Source organism: Mangifera indica, chromosome 14, assembly GCF_011075055.1.
Source record: "Mangifera indica cultivar Alphonso chromosome 14, CATAS_Mindica_2.1, whole genome shotgun sequence".
NCBI lineage: Eukaryota > Viridiplantae > Streptophyta > Magnoliopsida > Sapindales > Anacardiaceae > Mangifera > Mangifera indica.
In genome coordinates this window covers 3,597,139-3,623,212 of record NC_058150.1, presented here as the reverse complement: position 1 = coordinate 3,623,212, position 26,074 = coordinate 3,597,139, and the positions used below count along the sequence as shown (strand labels likewise).

General features: G+C 31.8%; 4 protein-coding genes across 6 annotated transcripts; 3 read left to right on the top strand and 1 right to left on the bottom strand.

Annotated features, from left to right (window-relative positions):
- The first annotated feature begins 10,859 nt into the window (after positions 1-10,859).
- On the top strand, positions 10,860-15,080 carry LOC123197039 (mitochondrial inner membrane protease ATP23-like). Of its 3 annotated transcripts, XR_006497781.1 has the most exons (7): positions 10,863-11,142; positions 11,282-11,403; positions 11,738-11,875; positions 11,988-12,071; positions 12,977-13,188; positions 14,914-14,944; positions 15,029-15,080. XR_006497781.1 is itself a non-coding variant. In XM_044611220.1 (5 exons), the coding sequence occupies exons 1-5, from the start codon at positions 11,046-11,048 to the stop codon at positions 13,109-13,111; spliced, it is 570 nt and encodes a 189-aa protein (XP_044467155.1). In that variant the 5' UTR covers positions 10,860-11,045; the 3' UTR covers positions 13,112-13,408. The 3 variants fall into 3 exon arrangements, 2 of the variants coding, with proteins under 2 accessions (XP_044467155.1, XP_044467154.1); XM_044611220.1 differs by lacking the exons at positions 14,914-14,944; positions 15,029-15,080 and having other exon boundaries at positions 10,860-11,142; positions 11,288-11,403; positions 12,977-13,408; XM_044611219.1 differs by lacking the exons at positions 14,914-14,944; positions 15,029-15,080 and having other exon boundaries at positions 12,977-13,408.
- On the top strand, positions 13,989-16,599 carry LOC123197038 (pectate lyase-like). Its single transcript, XM_044611218.1, has 4 exons — positions 13,989-14,944; positions 15,029-15,769; positions 15,921-16,059; positions 16,147-16,599. Exons 1-4 carry the CDS (start codon positions 14,829-14,831, stop codon positions 16,366-16,368), a joined length of 1,218 nt encoding a protein of 405 aa, XP_044467153.1. The 5' UTR covers positions 13,989-14,828; the 3' UTR covers positions 16,369-16,599.
- A 1,510-nt stretch (positions 16,600-18,109) lies between these two features.
- Positions 18,110-18,849, bottom strand: LOC123197047 (classical arabinogalactan protein 11-like). The gene has a single exon (XM_044611229.1). It carries the CDS (start codon positions 18,728-18,730, stop codon positions 18,302-18,304), a length of 429 nt encoding a protein of 142 aa, XP_044467164.1. The 5' UTR covers positions 18,731-18,849; the 3' UTR covers positions 18,110-18,301.
- A 3,161-nt stretch (positions 18,850-22,010) lies between these two features.
- LOC123195832 (mitochondrial inner membrane protease atp23-like) lies at positions 22,011-24,572 on the top strand. Its single transcript, XM_044609684.1, has 5 exons — positions 22,011-22,164; positions 22,316-22,437; positions 22,894-23,031; positions 23,138-23,221; positions 24,022-24,572. The coding sequence occupies exons 1-5, from the start codon at positions 22,062-22,064 to the stop codon at positions 24,154-24,156; spliced, it is 582 nt and encodes a 193-aa protein (XP_044465619.1). The 5' UTR covers positions 22,011-22,061; the 3' UTR covers positions 24,157-24,572.
- Positions 24,573-26,074: the final 1,502 nt, after the last annotated feature.

Sequence of the window (26,074 nt, the reverse complement as noted above, 5' to 3'; positions counted from 1 at the left end):
AGTGTTGCTTGCCCATACCCTTTTCTCCGTTCAATAATGCTTCGTTCATTCGCTATTCTGCCTGCTCCATCTCTGCCCTTCATTTCTTTGGCCAAAAGACTTATTCCCATCCAAGGTTCGGCCTATTCCCATACTCAAACTTTCCCTTAGGGTAAAATTGAAATTTTTACCTTTATTTTAATCCGTACATACATATATATTACTCATTTCAAAACTTAAATAAATATACTATGATAGTAATCTACTTTTCCAAAATACCCTTTTTGACATGACCCATATATAGATTCTTTCCTTTTTTCTGTAATTTTTTCTCTCTTTTTTCTCAACTTTCAAGTGAGAAAGAAATCTCTGCAGTATGAAAAAAATAATTTTTTCATCAGAAAAGACACGTGATTAAACATAAAACCAGTGAGAAAACCATTATAAAATATTCAATTTGGACACAAAAGAGGGAGAAACAAAAATTGCTAAATTTATTCAGAGAATTAACGTCCGCTGTAAAGATTTCACAACAAAATCATCCACATTCAGGTTAGTCTTAACTTAAACTCGTATGTTATGTGTTTTCTTTATGAACAATTGAAAATGAAATAAGTATGGTAGATTCATGTTCATAACTTTATACAAAATTTAATTTTATTGTGATTTCATGTCATTAGATTGTTTAATGCTATTATTTCATGTTATTTCTATTGTTTAAAGTTGTTATAATATTGTTTAATGTTGTATTGATGGTTATAAAATACCAAAATTCAGGCCTAAAAAAATTTCAAACGAAGAACAAGTTGGTGTTAACACCAACCCTCCAGGCCTTACTGAATTTATTTATTTCTTTTTGTTTTCTTCCATTGCACTAAATTCTTTTATTTTTTATGTTTGTTTATTCCAATTTGGTGCTCGTATGTATATTATTTTCCTTATCTTGGCAAAGAGTTGCATAAAAAATTACAGAATTGCCACTGTCATTTTCTTCCGTTTTTTATTGTTTTGCCTTGATCAATATTTGCACATTACTTGATGATATGATAGTTTAATGTGTTATAAATACGTATGTATAAAGCTTGGTTGCATTGGTATTGCATTTAAGGCTTAATTTGAAAAAATTGTAAAGTAGTGCAATTTGAAGTTTTTATGTTTTTAGGTTTATTTTTAGTCAAGATGGAAAATGCTGTATTTAAAATTCGCTATAAAAGCCAATGGATTGAAGGCGATGATAATGTGGTAAGATATATTGGTGGGAATGAGAAAGATATATGTTTTGACACAAGTGTTGATTTTGAAGGATTCATTGCAAAAATGAGCTATCATCTAAGACTCAATCGAAGTCAGTCAAATGTGTGCGTATTTACCCTAGGTGATGTGGGTTTGATAGAGATTGTAAACGATGATGATGTGGAGTTTTTGATGGTTGTAACAAGAAATTCACAAGGATATACAAAACTTTATATTACTGAGAGTCAAATTGACGGAAGAGACAATCAACAAGTCGAAGATGTTCATGAGGAAGAAAGGGAAAATCATCCGACAGATGATTGGGCATATCCACAAAGTTTTCAAGAGTTTAGTAGGAATTATGGTATTAATGATGATAATGACAACGACATGGATGAGGATTCTGAAGGAGAAAGTAATGAGGATGAGAATGAGGATGATGATGATGACAACAAAGAATTCTCGCGATTTGATGAGGACATGTAAGGTATTTCTAGCCAAGACGTTGACAGAAGTCAAAGTCATGCGTGTAATGAGGGGGTTGAATGTAGCACAAGACGTCATGGCTTTATGAATATTGGAGTATATCTAAGTCACATCCATAATCTAAATCTATTTCAATGGATTCCTAAGTCTGCTGTTGATGTTGAGAATACAAATATTAGTAATCGGGCAACACAAAGGGGCAACCACTTACAAGTGACGGGTTTTTATAACTCAAATGCAGAATTGAAAGTATTATTTCAAACATATGCCTTAGAGACAGGAATTCAATGAAATGTTGATCATTCTAATAATATACGGTATGAGCTTAAATGCGTACACCATAATGTAAATGGTGGACACGAGTAACGAGAGAGCAAGATAGAGACTATTAGATCTTACAACATATGAACTAGACACACACTCGTCCATCAGATCAAATATTGTCACACCATAAACAAGCTAGTACAGAATCGTTAGGGAACATACTTAAGTCAATATTTGTGGTTAATCATATTTATCGACCAAAGAAAATTATTTCAGATATGACAGATAGGTACAAAATCGACATATCCTACACACAAGCATGACATGCTAAAACATATGCAATAAATGCATTACGAGGATCTCCAGAAGAGTTTTTCGGTCTATTATGTAAGTATTATCATAATTTGAAGCTTCAGAACTCAAAAATTATGACACATATTGATATCGACTCAAAAAATATGTTCAAGTTTTTTCATGTGTATGAGGTGATCAATAAGAGAGTTTCAATAATTCTGTTACCCGGTGATATGCATTGATACGTCACACTTTAAGGAAAAGTGTCTTGGTCTCTTTTCATTGTTGTTGCGAAGGATGATAATAATCAAATTTATCCACTCATATTCGGTATTGGGCACAAGGAGGGAATAGATACATGGACACCTTTTTTGACATACCTTCGCATGTGTATTGGTATTTAACAGATTTGGCCATTATTTTTGCTCGTCATCATTCAATAATTATGTCAATCGCGAACGTAATGTCTCATGCCCGTCATGGGTTTTGTAATTACCACATAAAGGATAACATGCGTTCGCAGTTCAAAAAAACTAAATATATTGAAAAATTATTTTGGAAAGTTGTTAAGGCATATAACCTCAGAGACTTTCAAGCTACGTAATGTACAATATTTATAGTTAGTATTTGCAGTCGTCAGTATGAATATAAACTTTATCTCTTATGTGATATTAACGTGAAAAGCAATCAGGTATCCCAAAATATTGTAACTAAGAAGTGGGCGCGGACTTGTGTATAGCGGGTAATGTTTAACACAATATTGATATTTGTTATGGATATCCTTCCGCATCAATTCAACTGTTTTATTTCATGTCACTGTTCCTCATGGGTATCGACAAAATGCATCTAAATTGTTCACTAAATGCAAAAAACGATAAAGTATTTTGGTTCTGTTGTCCGCCCCTAATAATCTTGTAAATGCATAATACAAGACCGTGACGTCATCATTGTCTCCCCAAATTTCATTGTCGAATGCTTGCTCGATCTCCCCATAGGACAACAACCTGTAAATGTTCAGGAAGTATTCCTCTCTCAATCGAGACATCCCCGTGTAATCAATGTAGTTGGACACGTTCATGTCCTCCCTGAAAATCAGACCAGTGACTAATACAAACTTCACAGAGCTGAATCGGAACTCAACACCATTTATTCTGAACCACATTTCTTTGTTTGGGTTCTCACGGTTGATCATACGAAATAACATCGCTTGAATAAATACGACACTAGACTGTGACTCTGCCAAATGAAATAAATGTCCAAAACAGGTTATCCGAAAAATGGCTCTCTGAGTAAATGTTAGTTTATTCTTAATTATAGTCATAGTATCCATCTTTGTCTGAAGTGACATATACACTCGAAATCTGTATGCATCATGAAATTTGTACACCCTCTCTTGGTAGTTGATTGTAAATGCTTGAAAATATATATTAATTCGTTAAATTACATTAATAAAAAATTAATGAAAGATAATCATTTTAATCAAAGATTAATCAAACAAACTGGATTATCATTATTAAATTAACATAATTAACATCAACGAATGTAAAATTAGAGTAAAAAAAAAAAATAGATTATCAGTAAATTAATATGCATTGTGTCATTTTTCATAAAAACAGTTAAATTTGAGTGTTCATAATATTTGATATAAGATTATCATTCTTGAGTTTTAAATGTCATTTAAACTATATTTTGTATTTGAATCACTAGCATACTAAAGTAAAATCTATTGAACTACAAGTATGGATAGGTGAGCAGTAAAGAAAATAGATTAAAAAGAAACAGATAAGTGAAATAGAAGAAGCATGGGAAAGCTTGCCGGAAATGCCAAAGCTTGGAATTCCCACCAAGTGTTAGCGTTTCCGCCACCCATGGTAAGCCACTCACCCATTGCAATTTCAAATTAATTTGAATTTCAATTTCCAAATTAATTTGATCAATTTCATATTAATTTTAATTTTAATTTCAAATTAATCCAATCAAATCAAATTAATTTAAATTCGGACCAAATTAACATTCAATTTACATTGAATTTGGATCAAACTGAATTTGATATAATATAATTCTACTTCCATTTGATATAACGAAACCTAACATGTCTTCATGCTATTACGTCAACAGTACTGATGATCGATGAAGCAGTTCGTTGAATTTTCTTCATAAACAAAAAAACAATCCGATGATCTATGGGAAGCAAATACTTTTAGAGAAAATATGGAAGCAAGCAAACAAACTCTTTTGCAAAAAATATTTGTCAAAACTTGCACATATATGGAAGTAAGCAAGACTTCTGTATGAAAGGTTAAAAAGGAAGCAAACAATAACATAAGGAATATATTCTCCTCTGATTGTCAGTGAATTATTCAAGTCAGTGCATTATTCATGTCAATGTATTATTCATATATATTCATTGTACTTGTTGAAAATATGGTATTTTTAAAAGTTAAATCCAGAGAAAGTGGGTTGGCGTCAATTATTAATGGAAAAAGCAAGGGTTGGCATTGACATCATGTGTCAATGAAAAATAATTGAAACATTGAAAAATAATTGATGCAACCCATGACATTTTTAAAAAATTAAATTCAAAGAAAGAGGGTTGGCATTAGCTTTTAAAAATTACACCAACTCTTGCTTTTAAAAATTTATTCACAGCACAAGAGTTGGCGTCAACACCAACCCTTCATTTCTTCCAGTTAAACCATACTAAACGTCAACCCTTTATTCTTCCAGTTAAACCCCACCAAGTGATCTTCTAAATTATATTTGTCAATTATTTATTTGATAATCCTAGTAGCTGAGGTATAATATAAGGTATTAAGTGGATGTGATCGAGTTTCGGTAGGTTGCGCTTTTGTTTTATATCCTCACTTCTAAGAATTCTTAATTTGAAATTTGTTTCACTTTTTAATTTTTTCCTTTTTTCTTTTGTTTTTGAAGCACTAACTCCATTTTGAAGCACTTGTTCTATTTTTCACAGTACAGTTCCAAAGTTACAGAGAAAAAGAGAGAGAATCTCTCTGTGTGGGTCTCATTAAGAAGGGTATTTTGAGAAAATGGATTAATTTGAAATTGAAGGGTCGGTGTTAATGAAGGGTTGGCATTTGGTGGGGTTTAACTGGAAGAAATGAAAGGTTGGTGTTAATGAAGGGTTGGCATAATTTTTAAAAGCCAACGCCAACCCTCTTTCTCTGAATTTAATTTTTAAAAAATATCATGGGTTGCATCAATATTAAGTACTTCAATTATTTTTCAATGTTTTTCAATGTTTCAATTATTTTTCATTGACACAGGATGTCAATGTCAACCGTTGCTTTTTCCATTAATAATTGACGCCAACCCATTTCCTCTGAATTTAACTTTTAAAAATACCATGTTTTCAACAAATACAATGAGTATATATGAATAATACATCAAGAGAGAATATTATAATAAGTATATATGAATAATGCACTTACATAAATAGTGCACTGACTTGAATAATTCACTGACAACCAGAGGAGAATATATTCCTTGTGTTCTTGTTTGCTTCCCTTTTTGCCTTTCACGTGGAAGTCTTGCTTACTTCCATATATGTGCAAGTTTTGACAAATATTTTTTGCAAAAACGTTTGCTTGCTTGCTTTCATATTTTCTCTAAAAGTATTTGCTTCCGCATAGATCATTGGATTGTTGACGTAATGGTAAGAAGATAGGTTAGATTTCATTATGTCAAATAGAAGTAGAATTATATTATATCAAATTCAATTTGATCCAAATTCAATGTAAATTGAATTTTAATTTGGTCCGAATTTAAATTAATTTGATTTGATTAGATTAATTTGAAATTAAAATTAATATGAAATTAATCAAATTAATTTGGAAGTTAAAATTCAAATTAATTTCAAATTGCAATGGGTGAGTGGCTTACCATGGTTGGCGGAAACGCCAACACTTGGCAGAAATGCCAAGCTTTGGCATTTTCGTTAAGCTTTCACATGCTTCTTCTATTTCACTTATATATTTCTTTTTAATCTATTTTTTTACTGTTCACCTATCCATGTTTGTAGTTCAGTAGATTTTATTTTAGTACGTTAGTTATTCAAATCTAAAAAGTAGCTTAAATGACATTTAAAACTCAAGAATGATAATCTTACATAAAAAATTATGAACACTCAAATTTAACTGCTTTTATGAAAAATGATGTCATGCATATTAATTTACTGATAATCTAATTTTTTTATTCTAATTTTACATTAGATGATACCAATTATGTTAATTTAATAATGATAATTCAGTTTGTTTGATTAATCTTTGATTAAAATGATTGTTTTTTATTAATCTTTCATTAATGTAATTTAATGAATTAATATATATTTTCAAGCATTTGTAATCAACTAGCAAGAGGGGGCGTACAGATTCTATGATGCATACAAATTTTGAGTACACATGTCACTTCGGATAAAGATGGATATTGTGACTATAATTAGAAATAAACTAACATTTACTCAGAGAGTCATTTTTCGGACAACTTGTTTTGGACACTTGTTAGATTTGGCGAAGCCACGGTTTAATGTCATATTTATTCAAGTGATGTTATTTCGTATGATCAACCGCAGAAACTTAGACAAAGAAATGTGGCTCAGAATAAATGGTATTGAGTTCCGATTCAGCCCTGTGGAGTTTGCAATGTCACTGGTCTGATTTTTGAGGAGAACATGAACGTGTCCAATTACATTGATTGCACTGGGATGCCTCGATTGAGAGAAGAATACTTGTCGAATATTCACAGGTTGTTATCCCATGGGGAGATCGAGCAAGCATTCGACAATGAAATTTGGGGAGACAATAATGACGACGTAGTGAAGTTCGCAGTTTTGTATTATGCATTTATAGGATTATTAGTGACGAACAACATAACCAAAATACCTTATCGTTTTTTGCATTTAGTGGATAATTTAGATACATTTTGTCGATACCCATAAGGGATAGTGACATAGAATAAAACAGTTGAATCGATATAGAAGGGTATCCATAACAAATATCATTATTATGTTAAACAATACCCGTCATACACAAGTCTGCTCACACTTCTTATTTACAATATTTTGGGATACCCGATTGCTTTTTAAGTAAGTATCGCATAATAGATAAAGTTTACATTCATATCGACGATTATAAATACTAATCATAAATGTTGTACATTGCGTAGCTTGAAAGTCCCTAAGGCGATATGTCTTAGCAACTTTCCAAAATAATCCTTCAATATACTTAGTTTTTTTACCTGCGAACGCTTGTTACCCTTTATGTGGTAATTACAAAACCCATGACGAACATGAGACATTACATTCACGACCGACGTAATTATTGAATGATGACGATCAGAAATAATGCCCAAATCTGGCAAATCACCAATGCACATACGAAGGTATGTCAAAAATGTCGTCCATATATCTATTCCCTCCTTGTGCCTAATACCGAATGCGAGTGGGTAAATTTGATTATTATCATCCTTCGCAACAACAATGAAAAAGAGACTCAAGATATTTTTCCTTTAAGTGTGAAGCATCAATACATATCACCAAAAGACAGAATTGTTGAAACTTTCTTATTGAACACCTCATACACATTCAAAAAATTTGAACCTATTTTTTGAATCAATATCAATATGTATCATAGTTTATGGGTTCTAAAACTTCAAATTATGAGAATACTCGCATAATAGATGGAAAACTCTTACAGAGATCCTCGTAATGCATTTGTTACATATGTTTTGGCACGCCACGCTTGCTTGTAGGATATGTCGATTTTGTATCTATCTGTTATGTCTGAAATAATTTTTTTTGATCAATAAATGCGATCAACCACAAACATTGACTTAAGTATGTTTCCTAACGATTATGCACTAGCTTGTCTATGGTATGATAATATTTGATCTCGCAAACAAGTGTATGTCTCGTCCATAAGTCGTAAGACCCAAAATCTCCATCTTGTTCTCTCGTTGCTCGTGTCTGTCATTTTCATTGTGAGTGTACGCACTTAAGCTCATACTGTATATTATTAGAGTGATCAACTTTCCATTGAATTCATATCTCTAAGACATATATTCAAAATAATGCTTTCAATTCTGTCTTCGAGTTATAAAAACTCATCACTTGTAAATGGTTACCCCTTGGTGTTGGCCAATTACTAATACCTGCATTCTCAACATCAACAGCAGACTCAGGAACCCATTGAAATAGATTTGAATTATAGATGTGACTTAGATATGCTTCAATATTGATAAATGCATGACTTCTTGTGTTATATTCAGCTCCCTCATTACAAGTATAACTTTAACTTCTATCATTGTCTTGACTCAAAATATCATACATGTCCTTATCAAACCCTGAGAATTCTTCGTTTTCATCATCCTCATTACCTTCTATTTCATAATCCTAATCCATGTCTTTGTCATTATCATCATCAATACCATAATTCCCACCAAACTTTTGAAAACTTTGTGGATATGCCCATTCATTGTAGGATGATTTTCCTTTTCTTCCTCATGAACATCTTCGGCTTGTTGATTGTCCCTTCTGTCAATTTGACTCTTGGTAACATAAAGTTTTGTATATCCTTGTGAACTTCTTACTACAATCATTAAAAACTCCACATCATCGTTGTCTACAATCTCCATCGGACCCACATCACATAGGATAAATATGCACATATTTAATTGACTTTGATCGAGTCTTAGACGATAGCTGATTTTTGCAATGAATCCTTCAAAATCAATACTTGTGTCAATACATATATCTCTCTCATTCCCACCAACATATTTTGCCACATTATCATCCCTTTCAATCCATTAGCCTTCATAGCGAATCTTAAATGTAGTTTTTTCTATCATGACTAAAAATAAACGTAAAAATATTAAAACTCCAAATTGCACTACTTTACAATTTTTTCAAATTAAGCCTCAAATGCAACCAAGTTTCATACATACGTATTTATAACACATTAAACTATTATATCATTAAGTGATATACAAAAATTGATCAAGAAAATGCAATAAAAAAAGGAAGAAAATGACAGTGGCAATTCTGTAATTTTTTATACAACTCTCTGTTAAGACAAGGAAAACAATACACACACGAGCATTAAATTGGAATAAATGAGTATAAAAAATAAAGGAATTGAATGCAATGAAAGAAAACAAAAAAAAAATAGATAAATTCAGTGGAACCCGAGGGGTTGGCGTTAACACCAACCTGTTCTTCGTCTAGAATTTTTTTAGGTCTGAATTTTGGTATTTTATAACCATCAATACAACATTAAACAATATTATAACAACTTTAAACAATAAAAACAATATGAAATAATAACATTAAACAATCTAACAACATGAAATCACAACAAAATTATATTTTACATGAAGTTATGAACATGAATCTACCATACTTATTTCATTTTCAATTGTTCATAAAAAAAACATATACCATACAAGCTTAAGTTAAGAGTGACCTAAATTTGGATGATTTTGCTGTGAAATCTTTGCAGTAGATATTAATTCTCTTAATAAATTTAGCAATTTTCGTCTCTTCCTCTCTTGTGTCCAAATTGAATATTCTATAATAATTTTCTCATAGGTTTTATTATTCAATCATGTGTCGTCTCTGATGGAAAATTTATTTTTTTTATGCTGTAGCGATTTCTTCCTCACTTGAAAGCTGAGGAAAAAGAGAAAAAAAATTACAGAGAAAAAAAAAATCTCTGCATGGTTCACATCAAGAGAAATATTTTGAAAAAGTAAATTACTACTATAATATATTTATTTAAGTTTTGAGATAAGTTTTATATATATATATATATATATATATATATATATATATATATATATACACACACACGGAGATTAAAATAAAAGTTAAATTTTCAATTTCCCATATTATTATTTTAAGTGTCTACCACGTGTTTGACTAAAAAAGAAAGGGGTAAAAGAAAGCCACTGCAAACTTACCCGTGGAATGGCGCAGCTGACTAGACCCACTTACAGAACACTTTTGTCTACACTTTCTGCGCTCCATTGTCTTAGCTGGAAGAACACGTGTACAAAACTCCAACATGGCCGAGAAAAATAAATCTAATATAAAAACAATTTCACTTTTTTGGTCATGCCCAGCTGCTTCCACGGTACACCTTCCTTACAAACTCTTTTATATCTGTAGGTCACGCTCAAACTGCTTTCTCCTCGTGTGAATCTAATAATCTTATACGTCACCGTTTCATGAAACCTGACTAGCAAATGCATTTATGGAAACAAAATATGTTGACCCTCAAATTCTACCACTTGGTCAAAGTTTTTGTTCAAACGCATATCAATCAAGAAGTTTTAAAATTAGCATGTAAGTTCTATTTCAAATCATGCCACCAAAATTAAGTTCAAAATTAAGATTAAATTTGGGATAAAAAAACAATTATGGTTATAAATAAATAACAAAATTTTGGAATAATTCAGTTAAATGAAATTACTAAGTAAAGTGTAATTAAAGTTAATTGTGAATTTAAAGTTTAAACATGTCCTTAATTCGGATTGACACGGAAATAGGGATTTTTTTTTCCCCTTTTTTTTTTTTTTTTCAGTGCGATATAAGAGAAAGTATTGTTTAGGTTATCTGCAAAGTGTTTTCAGGAAAAACCTGCTTTGGCAAAATATTATTAACTCTATAATTAATTAATTTGTTTGTTAATTAAAAAATAAAGGCAAATATCCGCCTTGCGACTTACAACCGCTTCTGCAGATACATCCCACAAGCAAAATCCAAAGCTAGAGAGATGGGAGAAGAGCACGCCGTGAATTCACCCCCCTTCGTCGTCACCGATGGTAAAACCGTAGAGGAATGCCAAGAATTGATTCGGAGAAGTTTAAAAAGTAATTCTTTCACTCCTTTTGACTTACCAGGCTCTAGGGTTTTAGAATCTTCAGTTTTAGATTTTGAACATTTCTCTGTGATCAATGCAGTTGAGTTGGAAATGAATTTCATTTTAAAAAATTTGTTTGTTCTGGGTAGACCCAGTGGTGAAATTCTTGAAGGAGCATTTGGAGAAAGCTGGATGTGCATTTGGGGACAATTTTATCAAGGCTGTCCGTTGTGATAATTCCTCTGGTGGGAACTTTGCTCGTGGTGTAGGGGTAACTTATTTTATTTTCGTTCATTTAGATGTTTGCGGATTCATCTTCTGAGCGATTCAATTTGAAATAAATTGGCTTTGCTTAATTTGGTTGAAATTTACGACATCCCGTTGCTTGTGTCCTTGGAAAATTTTTAGTTAGGTAACCAAACAAATTATTTCAATTGTCAGAATCAAATTAAATACAGTAGTTTACGCAGGTTGAAGCTTCTGGTTGATCTTGAACATGCTGTTTTTGTTTGCAAATCCACATTCATTATCATTAGTATCATATCTGAGGGAGTATTTTTCTTTCTAAATTTGTTTTCTCTTTGTTTTCTGAGCATGTGGTGTAGATAAGGGTGTGTAGTAATCACATGAGAACGCAAGATGATGTCAACCAAATAGTTATCCATGAGCTAATTCATGCATATGATGAATGTCGTGCTGCAAACATGAACTGGAAGAATTGTGCTCATCATGCGTGTAGTGAGGTATCAATTCAGCTTTCTGGTGAGAGCTTCATTCAATTCCCTGTTTCTCCCTCTCTTTCTCTCGTTTTTTATACTTAGGTTAATCAATTTTTTTTATGAATTATGTTAATAGATTCGTGCGGGCCATTTAAGTGGTGATTGCCACTTCAAACGAGAATTGTTGCGCGGTTTCATGAAGATAAAAGGCCATGAACAAGTGAGTTTCAATTATTAAGAAATACTTGAGACATACACTTTCGACATATTTCTCTATTTTCTGTCTTTGTAAGATTGCTATCTGCCATCCACGAATTTCAACAATACTTAAACAAAGATCTTAACAATAATTGAAGAAGTTTCATTCTGTGAATAGTCTGTGACAATGGAGAACAGGTTTTATGCCTATGAGTAGTGGCTTAGAAAAGTATGAAATGGCTGGATCTCTTGGTTTTGATTTAACCAAAAGGACGGAAGGACACATACTGTGATGTAATCATAGTATGTGCTACTTCATTGTAGCATGAAACACGTGGAAGCAGAGATTTTAATTAAAGACTGGGCAATTGTTCAAAAGCAGTATGTTGATTTTGCTTCCTCGAAATATTGTTGGGACCTGTAACCTTTTGTAGTCTTAATGCCATGAGATTATGCTCTTCTGGATGCAGAGAGAATTCTTAGTCCGTCTTGCAAATTCTGTGAGAACTACTTAGTTTTAGTTAAATCGTGAAATTGTTTGTTTGACAAAACATTTAAAACATGATTAGTGCTGGGGATATTGGTCTTAGTAAGTTGTTTCGCTATTGTTGTACTTTTCCAATTGCACATAAATTAGGTGCAGTCATGAGCAGTGATTACTATATTAATGGTGAAAACATAACGTGCTTCCCTAAATTCAAATTGTCATTGTATTTAGCTATTAAAGGAAGCTAACTTTTCATACATGATCAGAGTAATTAGGACTTCCATTTTATATCTGAAGTTGTGTCCTCCCATAAAGTTTGTTCCTATGAATTTTTATATATTTTGTTCACTTGCATAATATTAATTTTCATAAGTTATTTTGTTTAAGACCTTCTATCAAATTTATGTAATTCAGTATGGTTTTTGCACTGGTATTTGCAGGACTGTGTGAGAAGACGAGTTATGAAATCAGTGATTGCTAATCCACACTGCTCAGAGGCAGCTGCAAAGGATGCCATGGAAGCAGTCTGGGATGTATGTTACAATGATACGCAGCCCTTTGATAGAGCTCCCTGAGGCCCCGTTAAATCATTGCCCAACCAGGCAGTCCCAAAAAATAAGAATCCGAGCAAATGATTGTTTTTGGAGCTGAGGTAATGCTCTGTTTTTTTATTTTTCGGGCATTTGACATACACAAACATTGGATTTCACAGTTCCTCATGAAATCGATATTTTAACTCATTTACTTAGGAGATTCCCTTTAAACTTAATACTTTCTATGATTAGTCTTTAGCAAGAAGAAAAGAATAATGAGAGAACATATACTGGATTGTAAAAAATACTATTTTCATTATTTTAACAAGAAATTATTTATACTCTTGTGAAAGTTACAAAAGTCTATATTTTAACGATGATGTTTTTCAAATTTTTTTACCATAAACTGATGAACACATTGTTATCGGATTAATTAGGCTATGATATGCAATGTACTACATTTTTGTCAGTCATGGTAAAATAAAACAAAACTCTCTGAATACCCAGCGTTGTTATTTACCAATTGAGAGAGCCAAGTTTAATTTTGAGTTGATTATTTTATATACAAGTCAAGTTTGAGTTTGCCCAAATTTAGATTTAGTTTGGTTTGAATTCTCCTTTATATAATCATTGAACAACATTATATGTACGCCCTATCATTTTTTTTATATTATGATTGAGTGTTATTTTATCTTTAGTTAATAATCATTTAAATATATAATAATACTTAAATTGTGAACTTACAGTAGAGATGCATAATTTTATTATTTATCCTGAGCATAAAAGTATTAAGCTGTCTGATTCTGATTTTTCTATCGGTAAAAAATATTTTGTTAATTATAAATAAAAATAATTAAAGAATAATACGAAAGAATACTTAACCTCTTAATTTTGTGTATCATGTATTCAAATTTTAACACTTGAGTTAGCAAAAGGAAACGCTTGATCAACTACACACTTGTAAAATTATATCGAGACTTCAAAAAATGTTCGCAAAAATATACAAATTATGTTAATATCTTTTGGTAAATTAAGATTTCACAACGGTAACAGAAACTTAAATTTAGATATGTTCTTTAAAAATTTTAATATTTTATCGGTTTTATTAATTTTAGGTCAAATTTTGTTAATTCAAATACACAATAATATTGAAAATGGGAAAATGATTTAAAACAAGGGGAAAAAGAGTTTCTCTGCATCACCTACCATTGGCATTAACATTTAACCAAAGTCAACAGAAAGGCTCATAATTTCTGCCTCATTGTTTTATGTATAAGTCAATAAAGGTCCTTATCTTCAAGAAAATGTCTTGTATTACACATATTTGAGTTAGATTATCTCTTTTAGGATTGAACTGATTATACTAAACAAATGAAAACTCTATCAAACAAGTAAAATCCCTAATAAGTGATCAATTTCAAAATTATTATACCAGATAAATCCAGAATTTAATCTTAATATATTATATGATAACCATACCACATAGTCAAGCATCTCTCTTTTAGGTACAAAATTTGACATAAGAGATGAAGCCAATTAAAGTCTCAAAACTTGACTTAGGAGGATTGAATTCTCTTTTGGCTTGATTAACGGTTAAAAACTACCGCATGAATAATTCCCAAAACCCGAAATCACGATGAAGTGGACCCATAATGTTAATCAACAGATAATTAATCACGCCTTCACCATCGGCTTTAGTCCCTTTAAATCCCACAACAACTCTAACTTACCACACCAAGCCTCTCCCAACTAAGAAAAAATGTCAAATCTTTCAATCTTTCTTGTAATTCCCTTCTTCTATCTTCTAATAAATCCGATTTTGGCTTCTTCTTCACAACTGCAAGACCCTGAGCTCGTTGTACATGAAGTACACAGGTAATTTAACGTACATTACTGTGATGAAAACCTTGCGTAATTTATATTTCATTCGGCTTAATTTATGATTGTTTCTTTTGGCAGGAGTATCAATGAGTCTAGGAGGAACTTGGCCTATTTGTCATGTGGAACTGGGAACCCCATTGATGATTGCTGGAGATGTGACCCCAACTGGGAGAAAAACCGTCAAAGGTTGGCTGATTGTGCCATTGGATTTGGAAAGAATGCTATTGGTGGAAGGAATGGCCGGATTTATGTTGTCACCGATGCTGGTGACGATGACGCGGTGAATCCCAAGCCGGGAACTATCAGGCATGCTGTGATACAAGATGAGCCATTGTGGATTATATTCAACAGAGACATGGTGATTCAGCTGAAGCAAGAGCTGGTGATGAATTCCTTCAAGACTATAGATGGTAGAGGTGCCAGTGTTCACATTGCTAATGGGCCATGCATAACCATACATTATGCTACCAACATCATCATCCATGGGATTCACATACATGACTGCAAGCAAGGTGGTAATGGAAATATCAGAAACTCGCCTGAGCACTCTGGGTGGTGGGGTGTATCCGACGGCGATGGGGTGTCCATCTTTGCAAGTCAGCACATTTGGGTTGACCATTGTTCCTTGTCGAACTGCCATGATGGACTGGTCGATGCCATCCATGGATCCACTGCCATCACCATCTCTAACAACTACATGACCCATCATGATAAGGTCATGCTCTTGGGCCACAGTGATTCGTATACACAAGACAAGAATATGCAGGTTACTATTGCCTTTAATCATTTTGGACAAGGGCTAGTTCAAAGAATGCCAAGGTAAATTATATATTGTATTACGAGATTGGAGAATCCAAAACTACATAAATCTTATATTAGAAGTTGATATTTGTCAATATAAGATTGAAGTTCTATACCTTGTATTTGAGATTTTAATATATTTATAATGTTTTCACGGTGACTTTTGCAGGTGTAGGCATGGGTTTTTTCATGTGGTGAACAATGACTACACTCAATGGGAAATGTATGCCATAGGTGGAAGTGCGGCTCCTACTATTTTTAGCCAAGGCAATCGATTCTATGCACCCAACCTGAGATTTAGGAAAGAGGTAAATTATAAATATTAATAGATCTCTCCATGCATGAACATTTTTACGTTGATATGTTGATGTTACGTTATTATTTATATAATGAAGGTGACTAAGCATGAGCATGCACCGGAAAGTGAGTGGAGGAATTGGAATTGGAGGTCAGAAGGAGACTTGATGTTGAACGGTGCATTTTTCCGGCAGACTGGAGCAGGTGCATCTTCCAGCTACGCCAGGGCTTCCAGCCTCAACGCAAGGCCAGCTTCTCTTGTGGGTTCAATAACCATGACTGCTGGTGCACTCAACTGCAGGAGGAACTCTCAGTGCTAATATGTTTTAAGTACTTGTAGTTTCTTTAATCAAAAGGGCGTCATCCAAGGATCTTACTTCTGCATATAATCCTTGTTATGCGTCAAAGAAAGCAAGCGGAAAAGTGTTGCTTTAGATTTAAGTCTTCAAGTTAGTATCTGTGTGTGTCGGCATTCATGCATGCTGCAGGCACTCACTTTTGCTGACAAGAAAACAGCTTAATTATGGATTGCAGCCAGCTTTATTTACTTTCATCATTCTCTAATCTTACTTTCAAGTCGCCCTTAACAGCCGTTTGATTGGAAAAATATTTTATTATTAAAATTAAAAAATTATTAAATATAAATTATGGTTATATTTAATAAAACTTGATAAAAAATGATAAGTAGAAAAAATTATTATATTTAGTTAAAAATAATAAGAGATTATTAATATATTATGTTATTTAAATATCTTTAGATATAATTATTTTAAAACATTTTTTTATGTTATTTATTATATTAATAAAAAATAAGATTATTTTTATTTTAAAAAATTAATAAATAATGATATAGTTATAATAAAATCAAAATTATTTTGATAATCTTTATGTGGTAATCAGATTACCTCTTATATTATTTATTATATTATTATTGATAATAGAATATTAATAAAATCTTTTATTATTTATAAATCAAATAAAATAATATAAATAATAAAAAATATGTTATTAATAATATTTAATTCTCTCCACCATATGCGGGCTGTTTTTCAGCAAAGAAATAAAGAAATATATTTAATCAGTTGACGGTAATCGTAGTAATGATGGTGCAATTTGTTCAAATCCTCGTTACACATGGTTTCACATTTGGCAGCCAATCCAACAGAATTTTCATATGCGTGGCTCTAAGTCAGACCTCAACCCAAGTCTTTAATGGAAGAAAATTGAAATAACCCAAAAGAATCGAGGAAAAAGGACCGCAATCTCGGTCTCACCTAACTCTTTTTCCCTTCAATCATGCAAAAACATAAGCAGCACACAGTGTGGATCAAAGGGAACCTTTAACTCTCCATTACTGTTTGTCGTATGCAAAATCATATACTCAGTTTCTAAGGTCTCCACTTGGAGATATGGTCAAGGCAATTAATCCCACCAGTACGTGTGGTCAAACTCTCGAACCTCAAGAGAGATAAATCAATTCTATCAATAAAAGGGCTCCATGTCATGATGCTGACATATATATATGATGACCTTCCCCACTTTATTGCCTGGAATCTGTTCTGGAATTAATGTACATGCCTTTAGATTTAATATAAGAGGTCAAAAGACTTGTTCCCTTGTAAGGTTTACCCTATTTCAACAAACACATTAATATAATTTTAAAAATTTAAACATTTATTTTAAAAAAAAAAATTATAAACACCCTTAAAAATTTAAATTTTATATATACACTCTTATTATATATTTTTTTAAGTATATCAATCTATATCAATAATATATATGCCGTATAATATTTCTATTATATCGTATTAGTTCGAGATATTTTATAATATGCGTTATTTTTTATCTATATTGTATTATAAGATATTAGTAACCATGAATGAAATATGTAAACCAGTTACCATGCATGCATGATGGGAATAAAAGAGCTGAGAATGCAGGATAGATAGAGAGGAAAACAGATTTATTGAGCTGATGAGACTGAGAATTTAAGGAAATTTTTGTAAAGTACGTAATGAAGAGCTGAAATGGAGAAGAAGACAAACATACAACACAAGCAGATGATGATGAAACGAATAAAGAATATATGATTAAAATTTAATCATGAGATGGACGAGGCCTTTAGAAGTAGTACATATTTTTGAACGGCTTCCTCTCTTATTTCCTTTTAACTAGCACAAAAAAAAAAATAATTTATAGAAAGAGGGTATCGAGAGACTTCAATTATCTGTTCTTCAAGCTTTGATAAGAAACTTAGAAGAAGAGGAAGCCGGCAGCAGCTGCGACACCGGCAACAGCTGAGACCTGAAGAGCACCAGCACCGGATGCTTCTTCTTCGGTGGCTGAAGCGTCGGCTTCGGCAGCAGGTACAGCAGCGGGGGCATCAGTGGTGGAAGGAGAAGGTGGGGAGGAGGGCTCATCGGACATGGAGGGTGGGGAGGCGGAGGAGGAGGCTGGGGCCTTGCTAGGGGAATCAGAATCACTGTTGGAAGCCTTGGGGGATTCGGAAGGAGATGGTGTTTGCTTAGACTGTTGTGGAGGTGCAGCCTTGCTCTTAGGTGGGGGTGCAGTGGTCGGCTGGCCGGCTGGAGAGGCAGTGGGAGATTTCTCATCAGTTGAAGAAACCAAAGCAGCAACAGCCAGGAAAGCTAGGGTAAAAACGACAACGAATTGACGTGCCATTTTTTTTTATGGGATTTTAGGAAAGTAAAAAGATTTGTTGGGACTTTTTGTTTTGCTATAAAGATAAAAGCATGCAGTAGTTCTCCTCTAAATATAGAGAAGTACTGCAGAGCCACAAAGAGTGAGATGAAAGGGAAATGGGAAGAAAATGGATTTAAAAGGGTGTGGAGGTTAAGGAATGTGAGGGATTAACTAAAATTGATTAATAATTAAGGGTTATTAATATTTGGTTGACCGATTCATTTGGCTAATGACACGTGATTCTATTAATAAACCCCAACTTAATTAATTCATGTTGTGGTTGGTGTAAATGGGTTTCCATACCAATAAAAAAAATATGTATATATATGTTTAATATGTAATTTGATTACAGATGTCATATAATTAGATAATTTTAAATTAAAAATAAAATAATACTTAATCACATGATGATATATTACATATATATTAAAATTTTATACAAAAAATATATATACATAATTTGTTTTCTCTCTCTTTATTTCCATCTTTACTATTTTCTATTTTCCACTCCTCTCCTATTCCAAAACTAGATATCAAGTTCTTCACTCCTCCCCATCTTCATAAATGAATCTCAAGCTCTTGGAGAGGATCTTAAATTCATTAGCAAATCTTAAGTGTTTTGATTTAAGGTAATATTATCAATACATTTTTTAATGGAACCTATGGGATCAACAAGAATCCAAAGTTTGTTAAGTCTTCATTTTCTAATCGATACTAGAAACTTATCATAACGGTCTAATAAAACTAGTGTTTTTCAAACCTACGTGAGAACTAACAAAAAAAAAAAAAACTAGGTTTTATGTGTTAAAAGGAGTTGGCCAAATGGGAATGTAAACCAACTTTTGCTCAACAAAACTCCATTCATTAAGATGAATGGGAGTTTTGGCCAAGCGAGTTTAAATTTGACCAACATAGAAATTGATTAATAAATTTGGGCGACATTTAAGTTGAATACAGTTTATTTATTCTAACTTATTTTTCTTTTTATGTTGTGTTAAGAATATCTAGTTGATTTTAATTTTAATTGTCAAATATAAAAGAGTTATTATCACACGTCACGTTGTTACTAAATGTTCGTAATAAATTCATTTATATTTATGATTCAAAGAACATCAACGGAGGGACATTGAATGTTGGACACAAGATTTGTAGTTATCCAAACAAATGTGTCTTGTGAAACCAAGTCACACACCAACATAAAAACTGATCACTTGTATATTTTTAGAATGTAATGTAATTACTACAATAGTTGTTATTATGTGTTTAATAAGAAATTAACAATTTATTTGAACAAGTAAATAAATAAACTAGCTATCTACATAATAAGATATTGAATTATTATTTATGAAGAATCACTTTATAATACAACAATTAAACATTTTATATAATAAATTTACAAAGTAACTAATAAAAATTGAAAGAATTTAGAGCATAAATTATAAGATAAAAGACAATATTAGTTAGACTATCAATCAAGTCTGATTTAAACAAGTTTGAGTTTATAAAAAAGTTCAGGCGTGAGCTTTAAACTTATCCATTCGAGTCTCAGATGTTTTTTGTTCTATCTTACTTTGGGCCATTTTGGACTCATCCTTGTTACTTTAAAAATTTGCACAAAAAACCTTATAATCCTCTTTTGTTTGAAAACATGACAAATATGCCCTACCCATAATGGATTTTTAGACCCTATTGGGTCTTGAGTTGAATAGATCAATAACTTAATAAACAATTGTTTTTTTTTTTCAGACTTGCATGAGCCTGAATTATATTTAGCGCAAAACTAATTTTTTGAACTAAATAATCGAAGATCAGGTTTATCTGACTTAATTGATAGATCTACTAGTAATAAATTATTTTACTCTCATTATAAATATGTAATTGAATAACCTAGAAATTTAATATCAACAAGTAAGGTTAAAATTACATACAATGTCACGGTAAAGTCTTTGTCAATGATTGAAATTTAAAGGCGTTTGCATTAGACTTTATCATGACATTGTATGATATCCATTCATTACTAGCCAAATCAACCAACAAAACGAGCTAAAATCATCTCCCCATAACATTTTGTATAATCCTTCCTTGTCCTCAAATCATGTCACACAAAACATTCACTATACAACACAATAAGAAAGATAAAAATAGGAGAAATATGTCTTATTTTGCTCAAATTAACACAAAAATGTATTGTATAAAAGTTGGCTTAACACCTCCCTTTCGACCAAATAAACATATGAACCAATATGATTAGAGCAATATCATATGTATATGATTTATGTATACAAATATATACACATTCATTTGTATTGTTACGTGATTGAGTATTAATTTATTTAAAATTATTCAATTACATGATGACACAGATGAGTATGTACATATTTATGTATCCAGTTAACTAAATAAAATCTTCTGTAACTTTGCCAACAATCTTTCATTATCCTCAAATCATATGCTATATTAAACATTCATACACAACAAAATAAGAAAAATAAGCTTGGAAAAATATACCGTATTTAGCCGTAAAAATATGTTAAACCAAAGTTAACTGACGCCCCCCTCCTAACTAATTTTATCATTGAACATAAAAACTAGTTATTCTTGGCCAATACCCAACTAAATTTTCCATTGTACCTAAAAACTAGTTTTTCTGGCCAACACCCAAAGCAAAGGTTTAAAAACCCTAGTGTTTTTGGGTGCTGAGATAGAGTTTTTAAACCTATGTTATCTGGTCAATACCAAGAAAATATAGGCTTATAAACCCTAATTTTTTTTTTTTTGTGTGTGTTAAGATAAAGTTTTTTCATCCTATATTTTTGCCAAAAACAGGTGCTTAAAGAACCCTAGATTTTCTAGCTTGTTGAGATAGTGTTTTTGGACCCTAAGTTTTCCTGTTGATATCATGGGTATGGATTAAAAAAACAAAGACTTAAAAGAATTATAATTTTCTAATCCAATTAGAAAATAGAGACATTGAGCTTTAAACATTCTTCAAATGATTTATACAAAAATTTCAGCTAATTTACATCACTTTATTAATAATAAATTACATAAATTAGAAAATTGGAAACACAGTGAAGATGAAGTCTATAATATATGAAGATAAAGATTTTAATTCAAAAATTATTTTAATAATCTATTTTTTATTATTTCTGTTATTTTATCTGAAGTCAAATTATATTTATATTTATTTATTAATTTTATAATTTAAAAATATATAATTTTGTAATTAATATAATAAATAATAAATAAGAGTAAAATGCCCGCGTTACACCTCTGCCACTGCCCACAAGCAAAATCCCAACTCAGAGAGATGGCAGAAGAGCACGTTGTGAATTCATCCCCCGCCCCCGTCCCCGTCCCCGGCGGTAAAACCATAGAGGAATGCGAAGAAATGATTCGGAAAAGTTTCAGAAGTAATTTCTTTCTCTCCTTTTGACTTATCTTAGACTTTACTGGCTCTAGGGTTTTAGAATCTTCAGTTTTAGATTTTGAATATTTCACTGTGATCAGTGCAGTTTAGTCGGAAATGAATTTCATTTTTAAAAATTTGTTTGTTTTGGGTAGACCCAATGGTGAAATTCTTGAAGGAGCATTTGCAGCAAGCTGGATGTTCATTTAAGGATAATTTCATCAAAGCTGTCAATTGTGACAAACCAATTGGCGGGGGCTATGTTAATGGTGAAGGGGTAATTTATTTTATTTTATTTTTTGTTCATTCAGATGTTTACTGATATATGTTCTGATCGATTCAATTTGAAATGAATTGGCTTTGATTATCTTGGTTGGAATTTACCACATTTTATCTCACATTGCTTGTGTCCTTGGTTTTTTTTATTTTTTAAATTCAAATGTGGCAGGTAACCAAACAAAATTACTTCAATTGTCAGAATTAAATAAATAAAGTAGTTTAGGTTGATTGAACCTTCTGGTTGATAATTTTAGTTAAAATCTTTTTGCTGTTGATTATGTTATCTTTCAGTCAATTCAAATTATTTGTGTATAGTTCATTTCAGCTCTATTACATTAACTTCTTGCGCTTGCTATTTTTATTTGCAAATCCATATTTATTATAATTTATACTATTTTTGGCAGAGTAGTTCATTTTCTAAGTTTATTTTCTCTTTTTTTTTCTGAGCATGTAGATAATGGTGTGTAGTAATCACATGAGAATGCAAGATCAGGTCAACCAAGTAGTTATACATGAGTTAATTCATGCATACGATGATTGTCGTGCTGCAAACTTGAACTGGACTAATTGTGCTCATCATGCCTGTAGTGAGGTATCAATTTGATTTTCTGGTGGAAGTTTTATTCAATTCCCTCCTCCTTTCTCACTCTCGTTTTTGATTCTTAGGTTTATCAGTTGTTTATTATTTATGTTAATAGATTCGTGCAGGCCATTTAAGTGGCGATTGCCACTACAAAAGAGAATTGTTGCGAGGTTATATGAAGATAAGAGGCCATGAACAAGTGAGTTCCAATTCTTACGAATGACTTGAGATATAAACTCTTGACATTGTTCTCTATTTTCTTTCTTTGTAAGATGATTATTTGCTGTCCATGAAATTTATCAATGCTTAAACAAAGAACTTAACAATAACTGAAAAAGTTTCGTTTTGTAAATGGTCTGTGAAAGTGGGGAACAAGTTTTAAGTGTATGAGTAGTGGTTTTATAGTTAATAGAAAAATATGAAAAAACTAGGTCTCTTGGTTTTGATGTAACCCAAAGGACTTGAGGACTCATATTGTGATGTATCAGTTTGTGCTACTTCATCGTAGCGAGGAATATGGGGAAGCAGAGATTTTAATTAAAGAATGGGCTAAGGTTCAGAAGCAGCATGTTGATTTTGCTTCCTTGTTGGAATTCTGTGAGAACTACTTAGTTTTATCATGAAATTGTTACATTTAAAACATAATTAGGGCTGGGGAAAAATGTAGATAATAGTCTCATTAAATTGTTTTACTGTTGTAGTGTTACTTTTCCAATTTCGCATGAATTAGGTGCAGTCATGACTAGTGATTATTATATTGATGGCAAAAACTGAATGTGCTTCCTCAAATTCTTATTGTCTTTGTATATAGCTATTAAGTAGGACTTCCATTTTACATCTTAAGTTGCGTCCTCCCATATATTGCATATAAAGTTTGTTTCTAAGAATTTTTATATATTTTCTTCACTTTCATAATATAATCTTTATAATTTATTTCGTTTAACACTTTCTATCAAATCTATGTAATTCAGTATCTGGTTTTTGTTCTGCTATTTACAGGACTGTGTGAAAAGACGAGTTATGGAATCAGTGATGGCTAATCCTAACTGCTCAAAGGAAGCTGCAAAGGATGCCATGGAAGCAGTCTGGGATATATGCTACAATGATACGCAACCCTTTGACAGAGCTCCATGAGGCGCTCTTAAAGCAATTTTCAAACGAGCTAATACACAAAGAATCATTGACTGAGCAAACGATTTTCTTTTGGAGCTTAAGTTAGCTGTGATTTTTTGGTAGCAATTAGTATACAATACTCAGGAGATTACCTTTTTTTTATTTGAAAAAAACTTAATACAGGTCTCGGCGGTGGTCTGAGGACTATTCCCGGTCTCACTGGAGATATAATAAGTTGGACCTCAGACCCCGTAAAGGGCCCCTCTCATTCTTTGTAGACCCAGATCATTTCTTATTTTTCTCTCACTGCAGGTAATGCCTGTGATGAAATAGTGGAGCAAGTGTTTATTGAGCTGTTGTATGGTTTTAGCCTTTTGATTTAGCTTATGGAGAAATGTTACCTTTCAGTACGATAATTACTGGTGAATTTGGTGATCTATTGGTAAGTAAGTTGGCATACATGTGTTAGATGTTAATAAATTGCTTTTTTGTTGTTGGCCGTTTGATTATTATAATGCCTTAGAGATCACCAATTACTTCTATTGCCTGGATGAATTATGCTTTCAGAGAACCCAAATTGGTGACATAGAGACTTTGTATCAGGGAGTTAGAATTGATCTGTATTTATTTTGGAAACAATAAAACTATGTGTATCTATTTTAAGTATAAAAATTAGTATATATTTATATGTATCATTATGTGATTAGGTAATTATGAATTAAAGATAAAATAACATTCAATTAGAAGATGATATACAAATATACTTATTTATATATTCAAAATGGATGCATATAATATTACTTATCATGGAAAATAAGTGAAATTGTTGGCACTGCTTGAAATAGCAAAGGCAAACCACTATTTTTGTAGGCTATTGATGGAGTGTCGATTGGTAGAATGCACTTCTCGGGTACAGAACTACCGCATGATATCCATGAATTCTGTCAATGCTTAAGCATATGCCTCTGAGTAGTGATCCAATAGTTAATAGAAAATATGAAAAAAAAAATAGGTCACTTGGTTTTGATTTAACCAAAAGAATTGAAGGACTTCATTCATTGTAGAGCAGAACATGTGGAAGCAGAGATTTTAATTAAAGAATGGGTTATTGTTTAAAAGCAGTATGTTGATTTTGCCTCCTCATTGCAACATTGTAGGGACCTGTGCACAATAACTTGGCCTCTCTTTTTCTTTCTGGTTGTGGACCTCAGCCTCTCTCTGCTGCGACTAGTGCTAGTGACAGATATAATAGCAATTAGTGTTAATGAGCTGTTGCATTGTTTTACCCTGTTGATCAAACACTTCAACCGTTAACAAAATTAACAGAGGATTAAAATTTTTAAGAACAAAAGGTTTAGGCTTTAGGGTTTATCTATCCAATCAATCTAAATGAGATTATCCAATTACCCAAAAAAAAAAAAAAGGAAGAAAGAATTTGCTGATCAAGATACAAAAACAAGCTAGAGAACATCACTTTATTTGTGTTGGCAAGCCAAGAAAGAACTATGCTTCTTCTCCTACTACTAGAAACTTGAGAACCATGTTTTCTACCATGAAGTTGCCATTGACATCACTGAATTCAATTCCAAATTAATCTAATCAACTTGTACTCAATAATAACGGGTACTTAATTGCATTGTATATATTATATGCCGTAAATTATGTACACTTAAAATAAGTATTAAATTAAATATTAATTATAATATATCATTATATAATTAGATAATATTAAATTAAAAATAAAATAATACTTAATTATATTATAATATATAATTATTAATACTCATATTAATATTTATTATAAGTACACATAACTTTCCTTAGTGCTCATCGCAAGGCAAAGGCACTAAATAATAACTCTATCGGAGAAAAGTCTTCAATAAATATGCCCATTTCTCATTAAGCCCATTTATTTAATTTTGCCCATTGAAGGCTAGCA

Bases quoted from the DNA above. Each gene is read 5' to 3' on its own strand.
- LOC123197039 (XM_044611219.1), top strand. From the start codon at position 11,046: ATGGGAGAAGAGCACGCCGTGAATTCACCCCCCTTCGTCGTCACCGAT. The intron at 11,143-11,281 runs GTAATTCTTTCA...TGTTCTGGGTAG, and splicing joins GATTCGGAGAAGTTTAAAAA to ACCCAGTGGTGAAATTCTTG. The intron at 11,404-11,737 runs GTAACTTATTTT...CATGTGGTGTAG, and splicing joins ACTTTGCTCGTGGTGTAGGG to ATAAGGGTGTGTAGTAATCA.
- LOC123197038 (XM_044611218.1), top strand. From the start codon at position 14,829: ATGTCAAATCTTTCAATCTTTCTTGTAATTCCCTTCTTCTATCTTCTA. The intron at 14,945-15,028 runs GTAATTTAACGT...TTCTTTTGGCAG, and splicing joins GTTGTACATGAAGTACACAG to GAGTATCAATGAGTCTAGGA. The intron at 16,060-16,146 runs GTAAATTATAAA...TATATAATGAAG, and splicing joins ACCTGAGATTTAGGAAAGAG to GTGACTAAGCATGAGCATGC.
- LOC123197047 (XM_044611229.1), bottom strand. From the start codon at position 18,730: ATGGCACGTCAATTCGTTGTCGTTTTTACCCTAGCTTTCCTGGCTGTT.
- LOC123195832 (XM_044609684.1), top strand. From the start codon at position 22,062: ATGGCAGAAGAGCACGTTGTGAATTCATCCCCCGCCCCCGTCCCCGTC. The intron at 22,438-22,893 runs GTAATTTATTTT...CTGAGCATGTAG, and splicing joins GCTATGTTAATGGTGAAGGG to ATAATGGTGTGTAGTAATCA. The intron at 23,032-23,137 runs GTATCAATTTGA...TTATGTTAATAG, and splicing joins CTCATCATGCCTGTAGTGAG to ATTCGTGCAGGCCATTTAAG.